Here is a 22,645-nt window from a genome sequence, read left to right on the forward strand (position 1 = left end):
AAATACATCTGTAATTGCCTTTCGATGATATGCATATTTTTACCACGACATGAAACGTTAAATTCATTCACAAAACAATGGCCCATGTATTGAGTCATTTAATACTTTCGAGAGACTACTGATTGTTATGCTAAACAAGGTAACAAACATGGAAATTTTAACGAATGATTCTAGGCGAACCAAATGATCAATAGTGCTTCTATTTTTCCGAAAACCACACCGAATGTTAGAAATAAGATGACTGGATACCATACTAATCTATTATTAACAATGCTTTCATGGTTTTATAAACACAGCTTGTTAAAGAAATTGGTCTATAGTTAGATGGATCTGTATTGTCTTGGCCAGGCTTAGGTATTGGTACAACAATGGCGTGGCGCCACGAAGGAGGAAAGTGTCCTTTAGTCCAAATATGATACAAAATGTTCAAAAGTGTCTCAAGATAGGCATTGGGTAAATGTTTCAGGAGCTGGTAGTGGATATTATCTGCGCGAGGTGCCGTATCATGAGCTTGCGCCAAGGCAGTATTCAGCTCATGTAGTGAAAATACTTCATTATAGTCGTCACCATTTTCGGAATAAAAGTTGACTTTTCTTGATGAGTTTTATATCTTTGAAACTTAGGAAGATAATGTGATGAAGAAGAGGGAGTAGCTTAAGTTTCACCCAACTTGTTGGCAATGTCAATTTTATCTATTAACATATCATGTCCATCTTTAAGATGATGAACACTAGAATTCCTACCTTTGCCCTTGATTCTCTGTATCATGTTCCACACCTTCGTCACTGGAGTACATGAATTAATTTTTGACACAAATGTCTTCCAAGACTGGCGTTTACTTTGCTTAAAAGTACGCCGAGCCTTGGCATTATTTATTTTTAAATTGTGAACCGTAGGATGTCGTCGAAAGTACTTCTCTGCCTTTTTCCTACTCTTCCTTGCCTGTTTACAATCATCAGAAAACCATGGTTTAACGCAATGAGGTTTAGCAGAGGATTTGGGAACAGTTTCATCAGCGATTTCATTCAGTGTATCCGAGAACAACTGAACAGGATCAGGAGCATTTACAAAAATGTCAGATTTCAATTTTTCTGTACATAGTGTTTGAAATAAAGGCCAGTTAGCCTTCTCAAAAATTCCACATTGTTGCAGGTTGGTCATCATTCGGATTTAAAGTTGAGAGAATTGTCGGAAAGTGGTCACTACCACATCATGGACCGACCATTCGAACTCGTTATAAATATTTGGATATGGGAGTGATGAAAAAAAAGTCAAGTTCAGAATACGTTTCAGTTCCAGGATGTAAATATGTGGCTGATCCATCATTTAATAGGCATAGATTATTGTCAGAAATAAAGTCTTCAAGGATTTTGCCTTTATTGTTAATATTAGTACTTTCCCATAAAGGGTTATGACCGTTAAGATCACCTATACTTATAGAGGGTTTGGGAAGTTGGTCAAATAGATTTTGAAGATCGGACTGCTGAAGATCTGAAGAAGGGGAAATATACAAAAAGCAAAGCGTAAAGGTTATCTGAAGAGTAAGACGAACGGCAACAGCCTGAAGACTGGTTTTAAGAGGAACCGGACTATGAATAACACCCTGCATCACGAGTATAGAAGCACCATCAGTGGCTTTGCCATCTGGAGGGGAGAATGCATGAAAAGAATTGTACCGACGCAATTCAAATTGATCTGCACTTTTCAAGTATGTCTCATGTAGACTAAAAGCTGATGATGTAAAATCTTGTGATAATAACTGTAAGTCGTTAAAATTGTCCCTGACGCCTGTGCAATTCCATTGTATTAATTTCATAGAATTGCTTAAGGTGCTTCAACTGGAGATCGTGAGCGCGTGGCAGCGCTACTCCAACACACTATTTGTGACGGAGTTATCTCCATGTTAAGCAGTTTGAAAAGATTTTGAACCGCCACAGGTGTTAAATGTGAAGATTCTTCTACATACTGAAGGGCTCTGGTCTTTCTTCTCAACTTTTTCTTTTCTTTATTTGTGAGTTTATCAACGCTCTTGGTATCTGGAGTTAAATTAACATCAGATATTTGTCCTGGCTGGTTGTTCTCAGTTTGTAAGGCTGATGATCGCTGACAATCTTGTGATGAGTGCGTCGCATCATCTAAGGTTATGTGAGAGTCCTTCATCCAAGATATTTCTGTCTGACAAGATGTTGAAACGAAGGTAGCTTTTTTGACAGAAGAGGGAACAGGAGAAGACACTGTAGCAGAATAGGTAGGAACTGTTGCTGACTTTGACTGAGCCTGAATCAGTTTCTTTGCTTCGAAGCATGAGATATTATTATTGCATTTCAGCTTTTAAGATTTTGTTCTCATACTCAAATTTTGGACACGTTTTCGATGATGCCATATGCTCACCACTGCAGTTGGCACACTTTATGTCATTAGTACATTCAGTGCCTTCATGGTTTCCACCGCAGCGTGCGCATACTCATTTAGCTGTGCAAGATCTTGCACCATGTCCAAACTTTTGACATTTGTAACACCGGAGTGGATTTGATACATATACCTCCACTCCAATGTTACAATACCCAGCCTTTATGAATTTTGGTAGAGTTGTCAGACCAAACGATGTTGGCTGAGAGAAGGCTCATCAGCTTCAACATAAAGACTGTTGATAGGATAGGTTCTAAAACAACCAAGACAAAGTCTGATGGACAGAATCAAGTATGTTTAGGTTGCTTTGACAGGCTCCACCATAATCAAGTTTTGATCGCGCGAGTGATCTATATAAGTGAAGGAGGGTAGTCTGATCCCCTCCCCACTTTGAATTAGAAACAACAATTAGTAAATGGAGAGCCTTCAAGCATTTGGCTCTTAGGGATTTAATATGGGGCAAAAAGGTCAAATGTGAATCAAAACTAAATCCCAAGAACTTAGCCTCCTTGACAACTTTGATAGGGGTGCCACTTAGAAATAGCTCTTGGCCTTTACGGGGGTGAATAACAATGATATGCATTAAAATGACGAGGGTCAAATGTATCTGTTTGTTTTAAATATGTCTCTTGGAGAGATAACGCTGAAGGTGTAAAGTCTTGGATTATTAGCTGTAACTCAAAGGTCTTTTGGGGGGATTTATTGGGGATCTACCCCTTGCCTTTCTAGAGGGCGACAAGCTATGTGACCTGTGGGGGATATTTTCGGACACATCCATGTCCTCCAACGATCCAAATTTGTTAAACAGCTGGATTTTGTTTGTTGAATCTTTCGAGACTCTGCCACTTTGACATTTTTGTGATGAAGATACATTTCTTGATTGCACCGGGTGTTTTGCAATGTCTTTCACAATTGTTTGAGAATCAGATTTAGATTGTGAGTGGGATTTAGATGCCTTAGATAGATGCATCCTGAATACGGGATGCGTCTGGAAGTACTTCCGCAGTCTGAGTGGATATTTCAAGTGACAGAATCTGAGGTGAATCAGTATATATCCATGTCCATTTGGTTTGACAGCTCATAGACATTTTGGTTATTTTGGCTGTATCAGACGTTGATCGAGATACGGAAGCATAAGTTTAAGATTTTTGCACTTGTTTTTTGGCTTCAGCAAAACTAATGTCTTGTGTAAATTTTATTTTGTTGATTTCAATTTGCTGTTTCCACATGGGACACTCTTTTGAGAAGGATGAGTGATTTCCTTCACAATTAGTACATTTTTTGAAAGTGCTGTTGCAGTCTTCCGTCGTGTGAGTCTTTTTCGCTACAGTGAGCACATGTAACAGATGATTTATTGACACCATGGCCGTATCTTTGGCATTTAAAGCATCTATAGGATTAGGAATGTAAGTATCCACATTGATGTTACAGTAGCCAGCCTTTATTGATTTTGAAGCAATTGGACACGAAACGGAAAACAGGTATGTGTTTGTCTCAAGGGTTTCATTATTTCTACGAGTTTTGGATCGCTTAACAAAAGTGACTCCTTGATCCTTCATCTCTGACTCGATATCAAATTCTGTCATATCAGCAAACAAGTGATCACGGTCTTGCACTATTCCTTTACTGGTGTTGAAAGTTCTGTGTGCTGAGACCAACACAGGAATGGTCACAAACGAGTCAATCGCCATCAGGTTCGTGGCTTGCTGCTGCTTACTACATTCAACAAGTAAAGCCCCTGAACGCAAGCGTCTGATGTTTTTGACTTCACCCGCAATTCCTTGTATTCCCTTGGATACCGCAAAAGGATTCAATTTCAATGGTGTCTTATCCAGCTTCTCAGTTACGATAAAGCGTGGCCAGTAGTCAAATGCTTTAGTAGATCTGTGTTCAGTATCATCAAGATCAATGTCAAGTGGACGTTTTGTCTTTCTGGTAGGGGTTTGGTATTCCATGGTTAGTATTTATTGGTTCATCATCCGAGCTCCCCACCCACCACGGAGTATCACAAGGACAATGCTAAAAACAAGCTTGAAGCACCAAGGATACCCGGATGATATACTCCAGCAGAAAAATTAAAGTTTAATCATTCCACCAGATTGGCCCATGAGCCACCGCCTTCTTGGCATAGGACTCTAGGCAAAAACATGAAAGTGTATATTTGAAATTATGAGGGTACAAAAATTTGCCAAGACTTACAGGGATAAAATTTTCAAATTTTTACATTACAAAATGTAACACTCAGGGCTTGGCGTGACCAGCCGATTGGTTGAACCGGGCCCATTCAACCACCCGTCTTGGTGAAGTAAGGGTCGAAGGGGTGTGTTGAGCAAAGGGAACGCGGTCACAGGAACCCAGTGCTCTCAACCCCAGACTCCCGTCCTCCACCGACACAGGGCCGCAACCCACGGCCAACGGGTTGGTGGACCAAATATCCCCCCAGGTCCACAACGGGGGTGTTGGCGAGCTGTTGGCGTTACCCAGCACCCACCACGAGGAGGTGGCTCGCCACGGGTGCCGACTAGAATGGATGATCTGCCAGTGGCCCTATCACCCGGAGGTGAAAAACAATGATATGCATTAAAATGACGAAATTCAAATGTATCTGTTTGTTTTAAATATGTCTCTTGGAGACATCGCTGAAGGTGTAAAATCTTGGACTAATAGCTGTAATTCATGTAAATTAGTCCTCAATCCTCTGCAGTTCCACTGTACAATATTATTGGAATAAACTATCTTTTGGGGGGATTTATTGGGGATCTACCCCGGACTCTTTTGGAGGGCGACAAGCTATGTGCCCTAGAATGGACGTTTTCAGAAACGTCCATGTCTTCAAGAGACTCGTATTTATTGAACAATTGAATTTTGTTCTGTGACCCTTTGGGAGCTCTGCCACTTTGTTGTTTAGAAGTATCAGGCTTTGGTTTCGGTTTACTTTTCACCGTTTGTTGACTATCAGCTGTCGATTGAGACTTTGAATGTGACTGAGATGATGACTTGTGATCAGAAGAAGACTTTGAGGTACTAGGAAGTGATTCCTCAGTCTGTGGTGATATAGCAGGATATGAACTATGAAGACAAGGAAAAAGCAGAACATTATTTCCGTCGCCATCCTGTGGTGCATAATTTATATAAATTTAAATTTTTAAATGCTAAAGCACGGCGTACTTTTAAACAGAACAAACGCCAATCATGGCAAAATTATGTATCTAAGATAAATTCTCGGACACCCATGTCCAAGGTATGGAACACGGTTCAGAAAATTAAAGGTAAAGGTACTAAATCTAGTGTCCATTATCTTAAACATGGAGATCAATTACTTACAGATAAATCAGATATTGCAAATAAACTGGGTGAAACACTCGCTAAACATTCTTCCTCTTCTAATTATGTACCAAAATTTCAGCAATATAAAAAACAACAAGGACAGAAAGCTATTAATTTCAATTCTGATAATGGGGAAGATTATAAAGAAACGTTTTCTATTCATGGACTCCATACTGCTCTTGATCGAGCTCATGATACTGCTACAGGAGTTGATAACACATATTATCAACTACTGAAGCACTTACCAGAACCCTGTTTAGAGACGCCCTTATCCATTTTTGATGATATTTGGACTTCCTTGAAATTTCCTTCTTCATGGCGTGATGCCATAGTAGTACCAATATCTAAACCTGGACGCGATCATACGGATCCATCCAATTATTGTCCGATTTCATTAACAAGCTGTGTTTGAAAGACCATGGAACGCATGGTAAGTAATCGACTTGTTTGGTACTTGGAAACAAATAAGTTTATCACAGATATACAAAGTGGTTTCCGTAAAAACAGAAGTACTGTCGATCACTTAGTGCGTTTAGAATCATTTGTGAAAAATGGGCTGATAAACAACATGTTGTGTCAATCTTTTTTGATCTTGAGAAGGCATATGAGACTACTTGGAAATATGGTATTTTAAGAGATGCGTCGGTTTGGGAGGTCGTTTGCCTGACTTCATAGCCAAATTGTTAAATAAGAGACAATTTCAAGTCCGCGTGGGTTCTACCCTGTCTGATCATTACAATCAGGATCAGGTTGTTCCACAAGGCAGTAGTTTGTCTGTCATACTTTTTAGCATAAAGATAAATAGTTTATCAAAAGTTTTAAACGATTCAATTGATGGATCGTTATTTGTTGATGATTTTAATATTTCTTGCCGTGGTAAAAATATGCATACCATTGAACGGCAACTGCAGTTGTGTTGAAACAAGATTAATAGATGGTGTCTTGAAAACGGCTTTAAATTTTCTAAATCGAAAACTAACTGCATACAATTTGTCGTAAAAACAAACCACATCTATCTCTAGATGAGAAGCCAATTAAAGGTGTTAAGGAAGCTAAGTTCTTGGGTCTAATCTTTGATTCACACTTAACGTCTTTACCGCATCTTAAATCCTTTAAATATAAATGCCTGAAAGCACTTGACTTGTTGAAAGTGGTTTGAAATTCTATATGGGGAGGGGATCAAGCTACCCTTCTCCATCTATATCGATCACTCGTACGTTCTAAACTTGATTATGGCGCCATCGTCTATGGCAGAGCCTGCAAAAGCAACGTAAAACTTAGATTTTGTCCATCATCAAGGTCTAAGACTTTGTCGTGGGTCTTTTAGAACTTCACCTATTAAGAGCCTCTATGTTGAGGCTGATGAACCACCTCTTGAGCAGGTCCGTATAAAGTTAGCTTTACAGTACATTACTAAGTTATACTCTAATGAATCTAACTCTGCATATAACTGTGTTTTCTATCCCCTTTATGAGGATTTATACAACAAAAAGTCTTCTCTTGTTCCGCCTCTAGGGCATAGAATTAAACCCTTTTCTTCTGCTGCCGGCATTGAACTGGACAATATAGCTCCCTCCCGTCTTCTTTCTTCTCCACCTTGGCAGTTGGTTAGGCCACAAGTTGACCTAACATTAACTTCTTTTAAAAAATCAGAAACTAATGAATTGCAATATACACAACAATATCATCAATTAAAAACTAAATATAGCAATTACAAACCCTTATTTACAGATGGGTCCAAGGACGGTGGTGCAGTGGCTTGTGCCACTGTCATTGGATCCATAACAATATCTTCTAGAATTCCAGATAACAGCTCTCTTTTTACTGCAGAAGCAAACGCCACATTCACAGCGATCAGATATTTTCAAAGACACCCTAAACGTAAACAATATATAATCTATTCCGATTCTCTTTCTTGTCTTCAGGCTATTAAAACTATATCTTGTAAACATCCACTTTTGACATTATTGAATTGTATAATAATCTTGCTACTGGCCAATACGACATCGCCTTTTGTTGGTTACCCAGCCACGTAGGTATTTCAAGGAATACACTGGCTGATCTTGCTGCCAAGGCAGCACTCAACAAATCTGTGACTCCTCTTCTTATTCCATATTCAGATTACAAAGCTACAGTTAGATCTTATATCTAGACAAGTTATTATACATATAATTTTGCATGGAAAATCGAAATGTCCAAGACCCAGTTACAAAAATGTGCACAAAATAATCACCATGCACAGGGCTTGGCGTGACTAGCCGATTGATAGAATCGGGCCAGCTCTACCACCCGTCTAGGTGAAATCAGGGCCAAAGTGGTGTGTTGAGCAACAGGAACACGGTTCCAGGCCCCTGTTGCCTTAACCCACCAGGATCCCCTCCTCCACCGACACAGGGCCGCAACCCACGGTAAACGGGTTGGTGGAGCAAATATGCCCCCGGATCCACACGTTGGGTTGGCGAGCACTTATCGTTAACCAGCACCCACCACGAGGAGGTGACTCGCCACGGGTGCTATCATCAATAAACCAGTGGGAGCCACACACGATACTGACTTTGAGATATCTTTATGGTACATTTTTTCTGATTTTGTATGCGTAAACTCTAAATGTCATTCGCAAAAATGTGTTTAGCATAATTGTCAAGTTTAAACTGAATCCTCCGTTTTGATTCTTAATGAGAGTGGATTGCACGTTTGCGTTTATGGAACCTAAATCGGCGTGACGTTTCTTTTGCGATTTTGCATATTTCTATTTGACGTTTTCCTCACACACGCGGTAATGGGAGACATGATATGAGACAGTTTTGCTAATGGCGGATGGTTGACAGTATCTCGATTTCTCATGTCAGAAACATTTTAACATGTTGTGGAAACAGTGGTTTAGATTCAACGATCATATTACCTGCAGTGATTTGTAAAACCTATCTTGCAGCTTGTAGTCTGCTTGTAGTCTTCAACATCTAGACGATGATGTGTTCAAACAGCCGTCTTCAGACGGCTTTATCAGGAACTGTTTATGTCATGAGTGTACTTTTTATATGCGACACGATAAAATCAAAGGAATGCGACCTTCAATTGACAGAGAAACTGAAGGACAGATCTGTAGTTTTTAGAAACATTGACATGAAATTTTGCCAGCTTGCCTGTGTCAAGGACTGCTTTGTTTTTGCCTCATGTCGGTTACGTGATGAGACTGAGAAGACGAAAGAATACAATGCTGTTACCAACGGTCATCTCATTGTAAGTTATGTTTGTGTCATATGAATGAGTATAGATGCCTATAGGTTTTGTCAGTGTGCGTAGATATGTGCCAGCTTATGTAGATGTGTGTCAGAATGTAGATGCGTGTCAGCGTATTAAGACGAGTATCATTGTGTGCAGATGTGTCTCACTGCTTGTAAAGACGCCAGTGTACAATGTCACTGTGTTTACATGTGTGTACATACGTGTCTGTGTACAGATATGTGTCACTGTTTGTAAAGGTGCCTGTGTACAGGCATGTGCATACATACGTGCTTTTTAGATATGTGTCAGTGTGTATGTGTCAGTGTGTGTGGATGTATGTTCTTGTGTGTAGATATGTCAGTGTTTGGGTGTGTGTTACTTTGTGTAGATATATGTCAGTGTGCGTAGATATCTCTCTTTGTAAAGGTATCAGTATATATAATGATGCCACTGTGTATGTGTAGATGTAGATATGCGTCCGTGTGTGAAGATGTGTGTCAGTGTGTATATATATGTGTCCGTGTGTATATATGTTCGTTTTTTGTAGATGTGTAGCAGTGTCTGTATATATGTATCCATGTAGTTAGGTATGTGCCATTGTGTGTAAATGTGTACAGGTGTGGGACATAGGTCTGTGTCCGTGATTTTATATATATGTAGAGATCCGTGTAAATTGATCAAAGTTCACTGATGATTCAATCGAACCCAAACCTGTTTCTCATGCCTTGGTAAAGAGTGAGTGAGTTAATATTTTACGTCATATCGGCAATATCTCAACCAAAATTAAACCAAAAACCTATAATTAAATGAGAATTAACGCTGGTAAAAAAAGATCCTTAATTGTTTTAACTGTAAAATACTTATCCCTTGTGGTGAAGAATTCAACACAGTCAAGCAGAATATGCTTGATCGTGACTCTCTCATCACACGGGATACAAAATGGAGGATCCTCACCTTTTAACAGGTACACATGAGTATATCTAGTGTGGCCAATACGACATCGTCGTAAAATAACCTCTTCAATTCTGAACTGACAACCCAAGTGGGTATAACCAATGTAAGGTTTTATCTCATGTAATTTATTGATACCCACTTGGGTGTCCCACGTCTTTTGCATCATATCACGGATATAAGATCTAATGGTGGCTTTGTAATCACTATAAGGAATAAGAAGTGGTGTCACAGATTTGTTGAGTGCTGCTTTAGCAGCAAGATCGGCCATCACATTCCCAGAAATACCTTCGTGACTGGGTAACCAACAAAAGACGATGTCGTAGAAGCAAGGTCAGCCAATGTGTTTCCAGAGATTCCTACATGGCTGGGTAACCAACAGAAGACAACGTCATATTGGCTAGTGGCAGGATCATTATACAATTTAATAATTTCTATTAAAGTGGATGTTTCCAAGAAATATTTTAATAGCCTGAAGGCAAGAAAGAGAATCGGAATAGATTATATATTGTTTACGTTTAGGGTGTCTCTGAATACATTTAAGAACTGTTAATATGGCATTAACTTCTGCTGTAAAAATAGAACTCATAACCGGCAATCTAGAAGATATTGTTCTGGATCCAATGACAGTTGCACAAGCAATTGCACCACCGTCCTTGGACCCATCTGTAAATAAGGATTTATAATTGCTATATTTATGTTTTAATTGATTATATTCTTGTTTATATTGTAATTCATTCGTTTCTGATTTTTTAAATGTAGTTAATGTTAGGTCAAGCTGTGGCCTAACCAACTGCCAAAGGGGAGAGAAAAGAAGACGGAAAGGAGCTATATTGTCCAGCTCAATACCAACAGCAGCAATAAACGGCTTTATTCTGAGCCCAAGAGGTGGAACAAGAGAAGACTTTTTGCTGTACAAATCCTCATAAAGAGGATTGAAGACAAAGTTATATGCAGGGTTAGATTTGTTAGAGTATAGTTTTGTGATATATTGTAAAGATAATTTGATACGCGTTGTGCAAGATATGGTTCATCGACCTCAACGCAAAGACTGTCAATATGTGAAGTTCGGAAAGACTCAAGACAAAGTCTTAAACCTTGGTGGTGGACAGAATCAAGAAGGTTGAGGCTGCTTTTGCAGGCTCCACCGTATACAATGGAGCCATAATCAAGTTTAGAACGTACGAGTGACCGATAGAGATGGAGAAGGGTAGCTTGATCCCCTCCCCATTCAGAATTTGAAACCACTTTCAATAAGTCAGGTGCTTTCAGGCATTTAGTTTGAAGTGAGTTAATATGCAGTAAAAACGTTAAGTGTGAGTCAATGATTAGACGCAGATCTTGGCTTCTTTCACAACTTTAATGGGCGTGCCATCTAGAGACAGTTCAGTGTCTTTATGTCGTTTATATTTAGGCCAAAAATGTATGCAGTTAGTTTTTGATTTAGAAAATTTAAAGCAGTCTTCAAGACACCATCTATTAATCTTGTTTCAACACAACTGCAGTTGCCGTTCAATGGTATGCATATTTTTACCACGACAAGAAATATTAAAATCATCCACAAATGACGATCCATCAATTGAATCGTTTAAAACTTTAGATAAACTATTTATCTTTATGCTAAAAAGTATGACAGACAAACTACTGCCTTGTGGAACAACCTGATCCTGATTGTAATGATCACACAGGGTAAAACCCACACGGACCTGGAATTGTCTGTTATTTAAAAACTTGGCTATAAATTGAGGCAAACGACCTCACAACCCGAAGTCATGTAAATCTCTTAAAATACCATATTTCCAAGTAGTCTCATATGCCTTCTCAAGATCAAAAAAGATTGACACAACATGTTGTTTATCAGCCCATTTTTCACAAATGATTCCAAACGCACTAAGTGATCGACAGTACTTCTGTTTTTACGGAAACCACTTTGTATATCTGTGATAAGCTCATTTGTTTCCAAGTACCAAACAAGTCGATTACTTACCATGCGTTCCATGGTCTTTCAAACACAGCTTGTTAATGAAATCGGACGATAATTGGATGGATCCGTGTGATCGCGTCCAGGTTTAGGTACTGGTACTACTATGGCATCACGCCATGAAGAAGGAAATTTCAAGGAAGTCCAAATATCATCAAAAATGGATAAGGGCGTCTCTAAACAGGATTCTGGTAAGTGCCTCAGTAGTTGATAATATGTGTTATCAACTCCTGTAGCAGTATCATGAGCTCGATCAAGAGCAGTATGGAGTCCATGAATAGAAAACGTTTCTTTATAATCTTCCCCATTATCAGAATTGAAATTAATAGCTTTCTGTCCTTGTTGATTTTTATATTGCTGAAATTTTGGTACATAATTAGAAGAGGAAGAATGTTTAGCGAGAGTTTCGCCCAGTTTATTTGCAATATCTGATTTATCAGTAAGTAATTGATCTCCATGTTTAAGATGATGGACACTAGATTTAGTACCTTTATCATTAATTTTCTGGACCGTGTTCCATACCTTGGACATGGGTGTCCGAGAATTTATTTTAGATATATAATTCTGCCAAGATTGGCGTTTGTTCTGTTTAAAAGTACGCCGTGCTTTAGCATTTAAAATTTTAAATTTATTTAAATTATGCACCTCAGGATGGCATTCATCACTGAACCATGGTTTTCGAATATGTGGAACTGCAGAGGACTTTGTTATACACTCATCAGCTATGGAATTCAATTCATCAGAAAAACATGTAATAGAATCAGGAACGTCAATAAAACGTTCAGGTTTACGTTTCTCCGCACAAAGTGTCTCATATAAAGCCCAGTTAGCCTTTTTAAAATGTCGCCTTGATGAGGAGGAACATGGGATGGAGTTACAGATTTTAGTATAGTAGGAAAATGGTCACTTCCACAGAGGTCATAGTGGACTGACCATTCGAATTCATTTAGTAGTTCTGAATTTGTCAATGACAAGTCAAGAGCAGAATAGGTCCCTGTCCTAGGGTGTAAATATGTGTTGGAACCATCATTATAAATACATAAATCATTGTCAGAACAAAAGTCTTCCAACAATTTATCTTTAGTGTTTGTAGTTACACTACCCCAGAGTGGGTTGTGCCCATTTAAATCTCCCATTATTATGCAGGGCTTCGGGAGTTGGTCATATAGAGCTTGAAGATCAGTTTTAGCAAACGTCGAAGACGGCGAAATATAAAGAGAGCATAGTGTAAACGCTACATGTAAAGTAATTCTCACTGCAACAGCCTGCATATTAGTATTAAGTGGAACAGGGCTTTGAATAACGTTTTGTTTGACTAGAATGGATGATCCGCCAGTGGCCCTATCACCCGGAGGTGAAAAACAATTATATGCATTAAAATGACGATGGTCAAATGTATCTGTTTGTTTTAAATATGTCTCTTGGACACATATCGCTGAAGGTGTAAAATCTTGGACTAATAGCTGTGATTCAGGTAAATTAGTCCTCAATCCTCTGAAGTTCCACTGTACAATATTAATGGAATAAACTGTCTTTTGGGGGGATTTATTGGGGATCTACCACGCACTCTTTTGGAGGGCGACGAGCTATGTGCCCTAGAATGGACGTTTTGAGAAACGTCCATGTCTTCAAGAGACCCATATTTATTAAACAACTGAATTTTATTTTGTGACCCTTTAGGAGCTCTGCCACTTTGTTGTTTTGAAGCATCAGGCTTAGGCTTCGGTTTACTTTTCACAGTTTGATGACTATCAGCTGTCGATTGAGACTTTGAGTGTGACGAGTGAGATGATGATGATTTGTGATCAGAAGACGACTTTGATGTACTAGGAAGTGATTCCTCAGTCTGAGATGAAATAGCAGGGTACAAAAGCTGTGGAGAATCGCAATTTATCCAAGTCAAGGTAGTCTGGCATCCTGTGGATGATTTTGTTAATTTAGAGGTAGACTCTGATGATGTTTTTGCTACTGTAGCATAAGTTTCCGGAAGATCAGACCTCTTTACCACTTTTTTTGCCTCAGAAAAGGAGATATTTTGCGTAAACTTTATTCTGTTTATCTCCATTGGTTGTTTCCAAATATGACACGAAGAAGATGAATGGTCGCCTGAACAGTTGGTGCAGTTTTTAAAATCACTGTCACAATCTTCTGTTGTGTGTGTTTTCTCACCACAGTGAGCACACACAACAGACAATGTGCAAGTATTCACGCTATGTCCACATTTCTGGCATTTAAAACACTTGAGCGGGTTGGGGATGTAGGTATCAACTTGTATGTTACAATAGCCTGCCTTCACTGATTTAGGAGCATTTGGACATGAAAAAGTAAACAGATAGGTATTAGTTTGGAATGTTTCATTGTTTTTTCGAGTTGAAAAGCGCTTCACATACAGCACACCTTGATCTTTCATTTCTGATGCAATGTTTGTTTCTTACATATCAGCAAACAATCGATCACGATCTCTGATGATACCTTTACTAGTGTTCAAGGTCTTGTGAGCAGAGACCGTGAACAGAATGCCCACAAAAGATTCAATACTCATCAGAGTGGATGCTTGCTGTTTCTTGCTGAACTCAACTAGTATCGCACCCGAACGTAAGCGCCGAATGTTCTTAACATCCCAAGCAATACCTTGAATACCTTTAGATACTGCGAAAGAGTTCAGCTTTAATGGTGTCTTGTCCGGAGTCTCAATAACAAGGAAACGTGGCCAATACTCAAACGATATAGACGGTCTGTGGTCAGTATCAGCAGGATCAATTTCAAGTGGACGTTTTGTTTTTCTGTTGGGTACTTCATTAGCCATGGTTGGTGTCAAATGGTTCATCATCCGAGCTCCCCACCCACCACGGTGTATCACAAGGACAAAGCTAAAGCAAGCGGGCTTCCAGCTTGCAGCACCAAGGATACCCGGATGATATACTCCAGTAGAAGAATTATAAATAATTAAACTACCAGACTGGCCCATGAGCCATCGCCTTCTGGCATAAGACTCTAGGCAAAGTTCATATTAGAATTAACAATCGAAAAAAATACAGATCACAAGTAGTGCCAAAGCCGAAATTCAAAACAATTCCAAATCAAATCTGTGCAATGACACATGTACAGTCCATGCACAGGGCTTGGCATGACCAGCCGATTGGTTGAATCGGGCCAATTCAACCATCCGTCTAGGTGAAGTAAGTGCCGAAGTGGTGTGTTGGGCAAATGAAATGCAGTTAAAAGCCCATCTGCCCTCAACCACCAGGATCCCGTCCTCCACCGACACGGGACGCAACCCACGGCAAACAGGTTGCCCAATTTAGTCGCCTCTTACGACAAGCAATGGGGTGCTGTTCACACATTCTGTCCCGGGTCCACACGGGAGAAGAGCACTTAGTGTTACCCAGCACCCGCCACGAGGAGGTGGCTCTTCATGAGTGCCCTTGGTAAAGAGACATTATTTTTTAAACATATATGACAACACATAAGTATTTTTCTTTTCTTATTCCTTATATCGTTTGCAACTTTTGAACAATCAGTAATACTTGTGTAAAACAGAATGTGAACATCGCCAGCACGATATCCTTTGAACATGTGCAAAACTTCAAAATGTACAAAACTGGATCGTTTAGTGGATGTATCGTCTTGCGGAAAAACTTGCACGATAACGCTAGCGCCTGTCCATTATGAGACCGATTTGCCTCGCTGTTTTACTGACAAACAGATACTGGGGACATTTGTCACAGATAAACATGATGCTTTTCCTTCATTATTTAAGTGTTCCGTAATGTTGATGGAATGTACGTGCAAAAGCATACGCATGAATTTCTTCCCGTTCAGAATTTATTGTATTTTTTGAGGAAAGCAGATTTTGGTGCGTTTTGGCGATTCGTCCTCAATGTCAATGGATCCCAACTCGTTCGCAAAAAAATACTACCTATGCGTTTCTTTTTTGAGTAGTTTAGTATCAGGTGTTACGGTTAAACAAAGGTACAAGACATCCCCCCAGAACCAGCAAAATATAACACAGACAAGTCTGAAACATTCAATAAAATGTATTGCACTGACAATAGAAAGATACACATATTCACAATAGAGATTTCTAGTACAGTGCAACTGAGTCACATCTAAAGTAATGGGTGACAAATATAATATCAAGTCACCAAAGTCTTGGTTTGAGAGTGAGAAACAGTTATACTGAATGTTACACAGCGTGCAGTGAGGCAGCGATTATTTAGGTCAAGCGTTGCTGCGGAGACAGGCAGATTGATGTACTCTCAGTTAGTCCATGTGTGTCCCGTGCCCTTGCTACCTTAAAACCTGCTGCCAAAGTATTAATAGCGCTTAACATTTATGATACGAAATGTGATCCATGATAACTATCACTCAAAACTCTAAACATTGTGACCTAATAATAATCACTCAATCAATAATACAAATTTACAGAAAATACATTCTCGTAACATAGGCAGAAATCCAATTATTCTATATTCCCTATTTGATACCTCATATTTTGGAAATTTCTTATCTGTGTTCCGTGTATGTCGCTGTTAAAGAGAATGTATACTGCGAAAGGTAACAGCCTCATCAGCGCTCTCAAGAAGTATCAAATGTGTCAGTATCACAGTCATTTACAAAAACATAGGATTACATTACACGATGGTAATCTTAAACCACCTATGTATGGAGGCATAGAATACGTTATGTTTCTTCTGTAAATGTCCCATCAAGGATATTGACACACATGCATCAGGCTCATGTTATATTTGAAAATGAGCATTGAAAAATATCGGCATTAATGATATATATTCATGAAAGACAGACATCTTTCTTTCGTTCTTCAGGTCACCACTGGAATCTGTGGATCCACGGTGTGCAATGACACGTCTCAATGTGTGGTAAAAGGATGTGAAATGGTCTGTCTGGAAGGTACGTGGTATTAGCATAAACGTGTTTGATGTTTCTTCCAAAACTGGAAAGAAGGATTTTGAGTTGTCTGTCTGAAATAATTTGTGGACTTAGCAGACAAGTGTACAGTTTTTCTAACAGTGTGTTGGTGAAAGTATGTGAAAATATCAGTCTGGAAGGTTGGTGTTTTTTGCATAAACGTGCACGGTGTTTCGACCAATGTGTGGAGGATTGATATTGGATGATCTGTGTTGAAGGTAAGGGGTATGGACTGTTACTGTAGAGAAAGGAATGAGTATAGACTGATAGTGTTGAAAATAAATGAATATAGTATGTGAGTAATGAGAAAGGGGTGTATACAGTTGTATAGACTGCTTGCGTTGTGATTGAGAGAGTATGGACTGTTACTAGTGATAAGGGTTTCCGCCAGTATTAGATGCCCTAAGGTGTCAAAATTGTTCCTTCCTAGTCGCTGTCTAAAATATATACAGATATGAACATTGCGTTATAGCTCCACCACTGTGTGATCTCCACAACGCCTCAAAGATCGGGGACCTCTCAAGGGTGAACGCCATCTTGTCGCAGAGACGGGCCAACATTGACTGTCAAAAGTGGATTGGTAGAACCCCCGTGATGTTGGCGGCCCTTAAAGGACATAGAGAAGTGGTTGAGTTACTTGTGACAAAAGGAGCCAATGTGAAACTGATTGATAAATTTGGTATCAACATCCTTCATTTAGCCTGTCTGGGAGGAGATAGAGATGTGGTGAAATATATCCTCTCACGGGACATGACCTACATCGATGATATAGCACAGTGCAAACGAACACCTATGATGCTGGCAGCAGAGAACGGACATGAAGAAGTGGTAGAGTTACTTTTGAATGAAGGAGCTAACATGTCCCTTGTGGATGAACAACGTAACAACATACTTCATTGTGCCTGTAGGGGAGGGCATCTGGACGTGGTGAAGTATATAGTGTCACAGAACAAGGTGGACATAAACAGCAGAGGATGGAAGAAGAGGACACCAGTGATGGAGGCAGCAGAAATGGGGAGAAAGGACGTGGTGGAGTTTCTCGTGGAACATGGAAGTTATCTATCATTCGTACATGACGGTAGGAACAACATCCTTCATTTGGCATGTGAGAGGGGACATCTGGAAGTGGTGAAGTATATTGTCTCACAGAACAAGGTGGACATCAACAGTAGAGGATGGAAGAAGAGGACACCAGTGATGGAGGCAGCGAAAAATGGACATAAGAAAGTGGTGGAGTTTCTCGTGGAGCATGGAGGTGATCTGTCACTTGTAGGTTACAGTGGTGTCAACATCCTTCATTTGGCATGTAGAGGGGGGCATCTGGAAGTGGTGAAGTATATTGTCTCACAGAACAAGGTGGCCATCAACAGTAGAGGATGGAAGAAGAGGACACCAGTGATGGAGGCAGCGAAAAATGGACATAAGAAAGTGGTGGAGTTTCTCGTGGAGCATGGAGGTGATCTGTCACTTGTAGGTTACAGTGGTGTCAACATCCTTCATTTGGCATGTAGAGGGGGGCATCTGGAAGTGGTGAAGTATATTGTTTCACAGAACAAGGTGGCCATCAACAGTAGAGGATGGAAGAAGAGGACACCAGTGATGGAGGCAGCGACAAATGGACATAAGAAAGTGGTGGAGTTTCTCGTGGAGCATGGAGGTGATCTGTCACTTGTATATTACGGTGGTGGCAACATCCTTCATTTGGCATGTGAAGGGGGGCATCTGGAAGTGGTGAAGTATATTGTCTCCCAGAACAAAGTGGACATCAACAGTAGAGGATGGAAGAAGAGGACACCAGTGATGGAGGCAGCGACAAATGGACATAAGAACGTGGTGGAGTTTCTCGTGGAGCATGGAGGTGATCTGTCACTTGTATATTACGGTGGTGGCAACATCCTTCATTTGGCATGTGAAGGGGGGCATCTGGAAGTGGTAAAGTATATTGTTTCACAGAACAAGGTGGACATCAACAGTAGAGGATGGAAGAAGAGGACACCAGTGATGGAGGCAGCGAAAAATGGACATAAGAAAGTGGTGGAGTTTCTCGTTAGTAAAGGAGCAGATGTGTAACTAGTGGCTTAAAGAGATGCCAACTTCCTTCATGACTTGTCGAGAAGGAAATGTGGACATAATGAATGTATTTTGCGCTATGGGATTGTGGATATCGAGGCCTGGAACAAAACTCTGATGATGACAAAGTGACATACCAGGGACAAGGAGACATACTGGCTCAATGTGCTCGTATTTAATAGGCACTAACGTGTTGAATACACTCCAAAGATAGATTGGAGAGTATTTATTTGTTAAAAATACAGGCACGTAGCTTCCCCAGGTTGTTACAGAGATTCGATATAATCATTTGTTCATTCTGGCTGATATGGTAATCGATGTAATGTAACTCGTTACGTTATACTTCGTTTTGACAATACCAGGTGAAGTCCACTCAGCATTGCTTAGGTTAATGCTATATTTGGCCAGGCTATACTGAAGCCACCAGTGACATCACGTTTATCTTACATTCAATTATTCATAAATATATTAGAAAAAATGCGGGGTAAATTTAACTTCCAAAACGCGTTTGATTCTGTGAACAGGAGTAAACTGCTCTATTTGCTGTTGCAATGAGGTATTAGTGGTATGGTACATAATGGGGATTAACAATAAACAAAAATAAAAATAAAGGTGTTTTTGAGAAGGGAGGCGTTGTATCGAAATATAAAAAATGGTTTATTAATGCACAACGCATTGAAACCACATCTTATTATAACTATCTCTCCTGTATATATTCTCTTGTAGAAACAGCAAAAGCATTTGAGACACTTTCCCAAGAAGCAGAAAAGTCCCTTTACCCAGTCAAACACTTTATCAACAAAGTACAAAATCTCCCAGCTGACGCAGCATTCAAGCTATTTCATGGCAAGATTAAGTCTATACTTATATTGTACAGAGCTTTGGGAGCTTTGGGAATGGGAAAAACTTAAACCAATTGAAAGGGTTCATCCAAGATTTGTAAATAGGTATTACAGATTGGCTCTAGGGCATCAGGTAAAACTGCACTGGGAGAAAGTGTTTGTTATCCAATTGAAATGTATGCCCTCATCCAAAGAATTATCAGTATCTGCATCAACATGTCTTTCCTTAGTGTTTGGCACCCGTGGCGAGCCACCTCCTCGTGGGGTGGGGGTGGGGGTGGGGGTGTATTTGGTCCACCAACCTGTTTGCCGTGGGTTACGGCCCTGTGTCGGTGAAGAAAGGGATCCTGGTGGTTGAGGGCATGGGAGCAGGACCAGTGTTCCTATTGCTCAACACACCACTTTGGCCCTTTGGATGATGAACCATATTAAACTAACTATGGCTTGCTCAACCCCCATTAAAAGAAACAAACGTCAACCCGACAATGATGGTGATGAACTACGACCATCTAAACCGATTTCTAGTGATCGAGACTCTAAGTCACCTATCAAATTAAACCCGTTTGCGGTATCAAAAGTAGACATGGTATTGCAAGGGAGGTAAGAAATATCAGCTTCTACGTTCAGGTTCGCTACTTGTAGAATGTAGCAGGAAACAGCAATCAACTAACCCGTTGCCAACTGAACTGTTTGTTTGAGCTGAGGTTTCAGTTACTCCACACAATTCTGAACATGAGCAAAGGGATTGTCAGAGACCGAGATCAATTGTTCGCTGATATGACTGAACTTGATATTGTATCTGTATGTGACTTTTGTTAAAAGATTTACTACTCGGATAAACTGAGAAACAAAACCAACTAACACTTCCACTTCTCTTCTCCAAGTATTCCAAAAACAGTAAGAGCAGGATATTGTAATATCAGTGTTGATACTTATATCCCTAATCCACTGAGATGCTTCAAATGTCAAAGGTACAGGCACGATGTCCCTACCTGTACTAACTCAGTAACATGCGCTCATTGTAGTGAGAAAACTCATGTTACTGAAGACTGCAATAACACTATTAAAAATGCGTCAACTGCTCTAAACAATGTCCAATCTGGAAGGAACAAATTGAGATTAACAATATTAAATTTACACAGAATATCAGTTTTGCTTAAGCTAGGAAACTTCTTGTTTCCACACCAGACACAGTTAGATCTTATGCCTCAATTACGAGAGTACCCTCCACTATCACCCACAAAACAGCTGTGTCCACTTCATCAACACTGTGCCAAACTGATCTGACATGGGTGGTATACTCACCCAATTAGTCCACTTAGACTGGTGAATCCCTTCCAACACAAGTCACGGACATCTCCAGAACAGTCATCGTCATCATCATCACAATCCACAGCGAAACATCAGTCTCAAAATAATGGGAAAGATCTTACTAAAACTAAAATCAAAACCAGACAATGTCAAAGTAGCGGAGCGGGTTCGAATGACAAAATCCAACTTAATAATAAGTTCGGATTTTTAGAGGACATGGGTGTGTCCGAAAACATCCATATTAGGGCACATAGCTTGACGCCCTCAAGGAAAGCAAGGGGTAGATCCCTAATAAACCCTCTGAAGAAATAGTTTCTTCACATACTATTCAATGGAACTTTAGAGGCCTGAAGACAAATGTGAATGAACTACACCTGTTAATCCGAGACTTAAAACCTGCAGCATTCTGTTTGCAAAAAACGTATTTAAAGCAGATGGATACTTTTAATCTCCGTCACTATAATGCATCTCATTATTTTTCTCCATCGGGTGATAGAGCCACAGGAGGATCGTCAATCCTTGTAAGGCATGATGTTATCCATAGCCCAGTGACACTCAAAACTAATTTTCAAGCAGGTGCAGTGCGAATTACTTTGAACGTTACGCTTATTTTGTGTTGACTGTACATTCCACCTTCATCAACTGATGAGGCTGATCTACAAACCCTCTACGATCAATTACCCAAACCATATATACTCAAGGGTGATCTAAATCGGCACAACCCACTTTGGGGTGGTGTGACCACAAACACAAAAGGTTAGGTTCTGGAGGATTTCTTTACAAATAATAATTTGTGTATATATACTGATGATACAAATACATATTTACATCCTGGCATAGGAACATATTCAGCTCTTGATTTGTCAGTAACTGACACCAACTTACTAAATGAATTTGAATGGTCAGCGCCTCCATCATCAAGATGGGATACTGAAAAGGCTAACTGGCCTTTATAGGAAACGCTGTGTGCTGTCAAGCTTCAACCGGAATATTTTATAGATGTTCCTGATGCTATCAAATGTTTTTTTTCTGGTCAACTGAATTCCATAGCTGATGAGTGTATACCAAAGTCCTCTGCAGCTCCACATATTCGAAAACCATGGTTCAGCGATGAATGCAAACAAGCTGGGAAGGCAAGGAAAAAAGCAGAGAATTATTTCTGTCACCATCCCATGGTGCATAATTTAAATAAATTCAAAATTTTAAATGCTAAATCCCGGGGTACCTTTAAACATTCTTCCTCTTCGAAGTATGTACCTAGATTTCAGCAATATCAAAAACAACAAAGAAAACTATTAATTTCAATTCTGATAATGGGGAAGATTACAGTGAAACGTTTTCTGTTCATGAACTCCATACTGCTCTTGATCAAGCTCCTGACACTGCTACAGGAGCTGATAACACACAATATCAACTACTGAAGCACTTACCAGAATCCTGTTTAGAGACGCTCTTATACATTTTTGATGATATTTGGACTTCCTTGAAATTTCCTTCTTCATGGCGTGACGCCATAGTAGTACCAATATCTAAACCTGGACGCGATCACACGGATCCATCCAATTATCGTCCGATTTCATTAACAAGCTGTGTTTGCAAG

General features: G+C 39.8%; 1 protein-coding gene across 1 annotated transcript; it reads left to right on the plus strand.

The window, feature by feature from the left end:
• The first annotated feature begins 8,703 nt into the window (after positions 1 to 8,703).
• LOC137271845 (ankyrin repeat domain-containing protein 50-like) lies at positions 8,704 to 18,892 on the plus strand. Its single transcript, XM_067804238.1, has 6 exons — positions 8,704 to 8,968; positions 13,512 to 13,517; positions 14,475 to 14,488; positions 16,720 to 16,804; positions 17,295 to 17,693; positions 17,895 to 18,892. The coding sequence occupies exons 1-6, from the start codon at positions 8,704 to 8,706 to the stop codon at positions 18,890 to 18,892; spliced, it is 1,767 nt and encodes a 588-aa protein (XP_067660339.1).
• The last annotated feature ends 3,753 nt before the right edge of the window (positions 18,893 to 22,645 follow it).

The sequence above is a fragment of the Haliotis asinina genome, chromosome 2 (assembly GCF_037392515.1).
Source record: "Haliotis asinina isolate JCU_RB_2024 chromosome 2, JCU_Hal_asi_v2, whole genome shotgun sequence".
NCBI lineage: Eukaryota > Metazoa > Mollusca > Gastropoda > Lepetellida > Haliotidae > Haliotis > Haliotis asinina.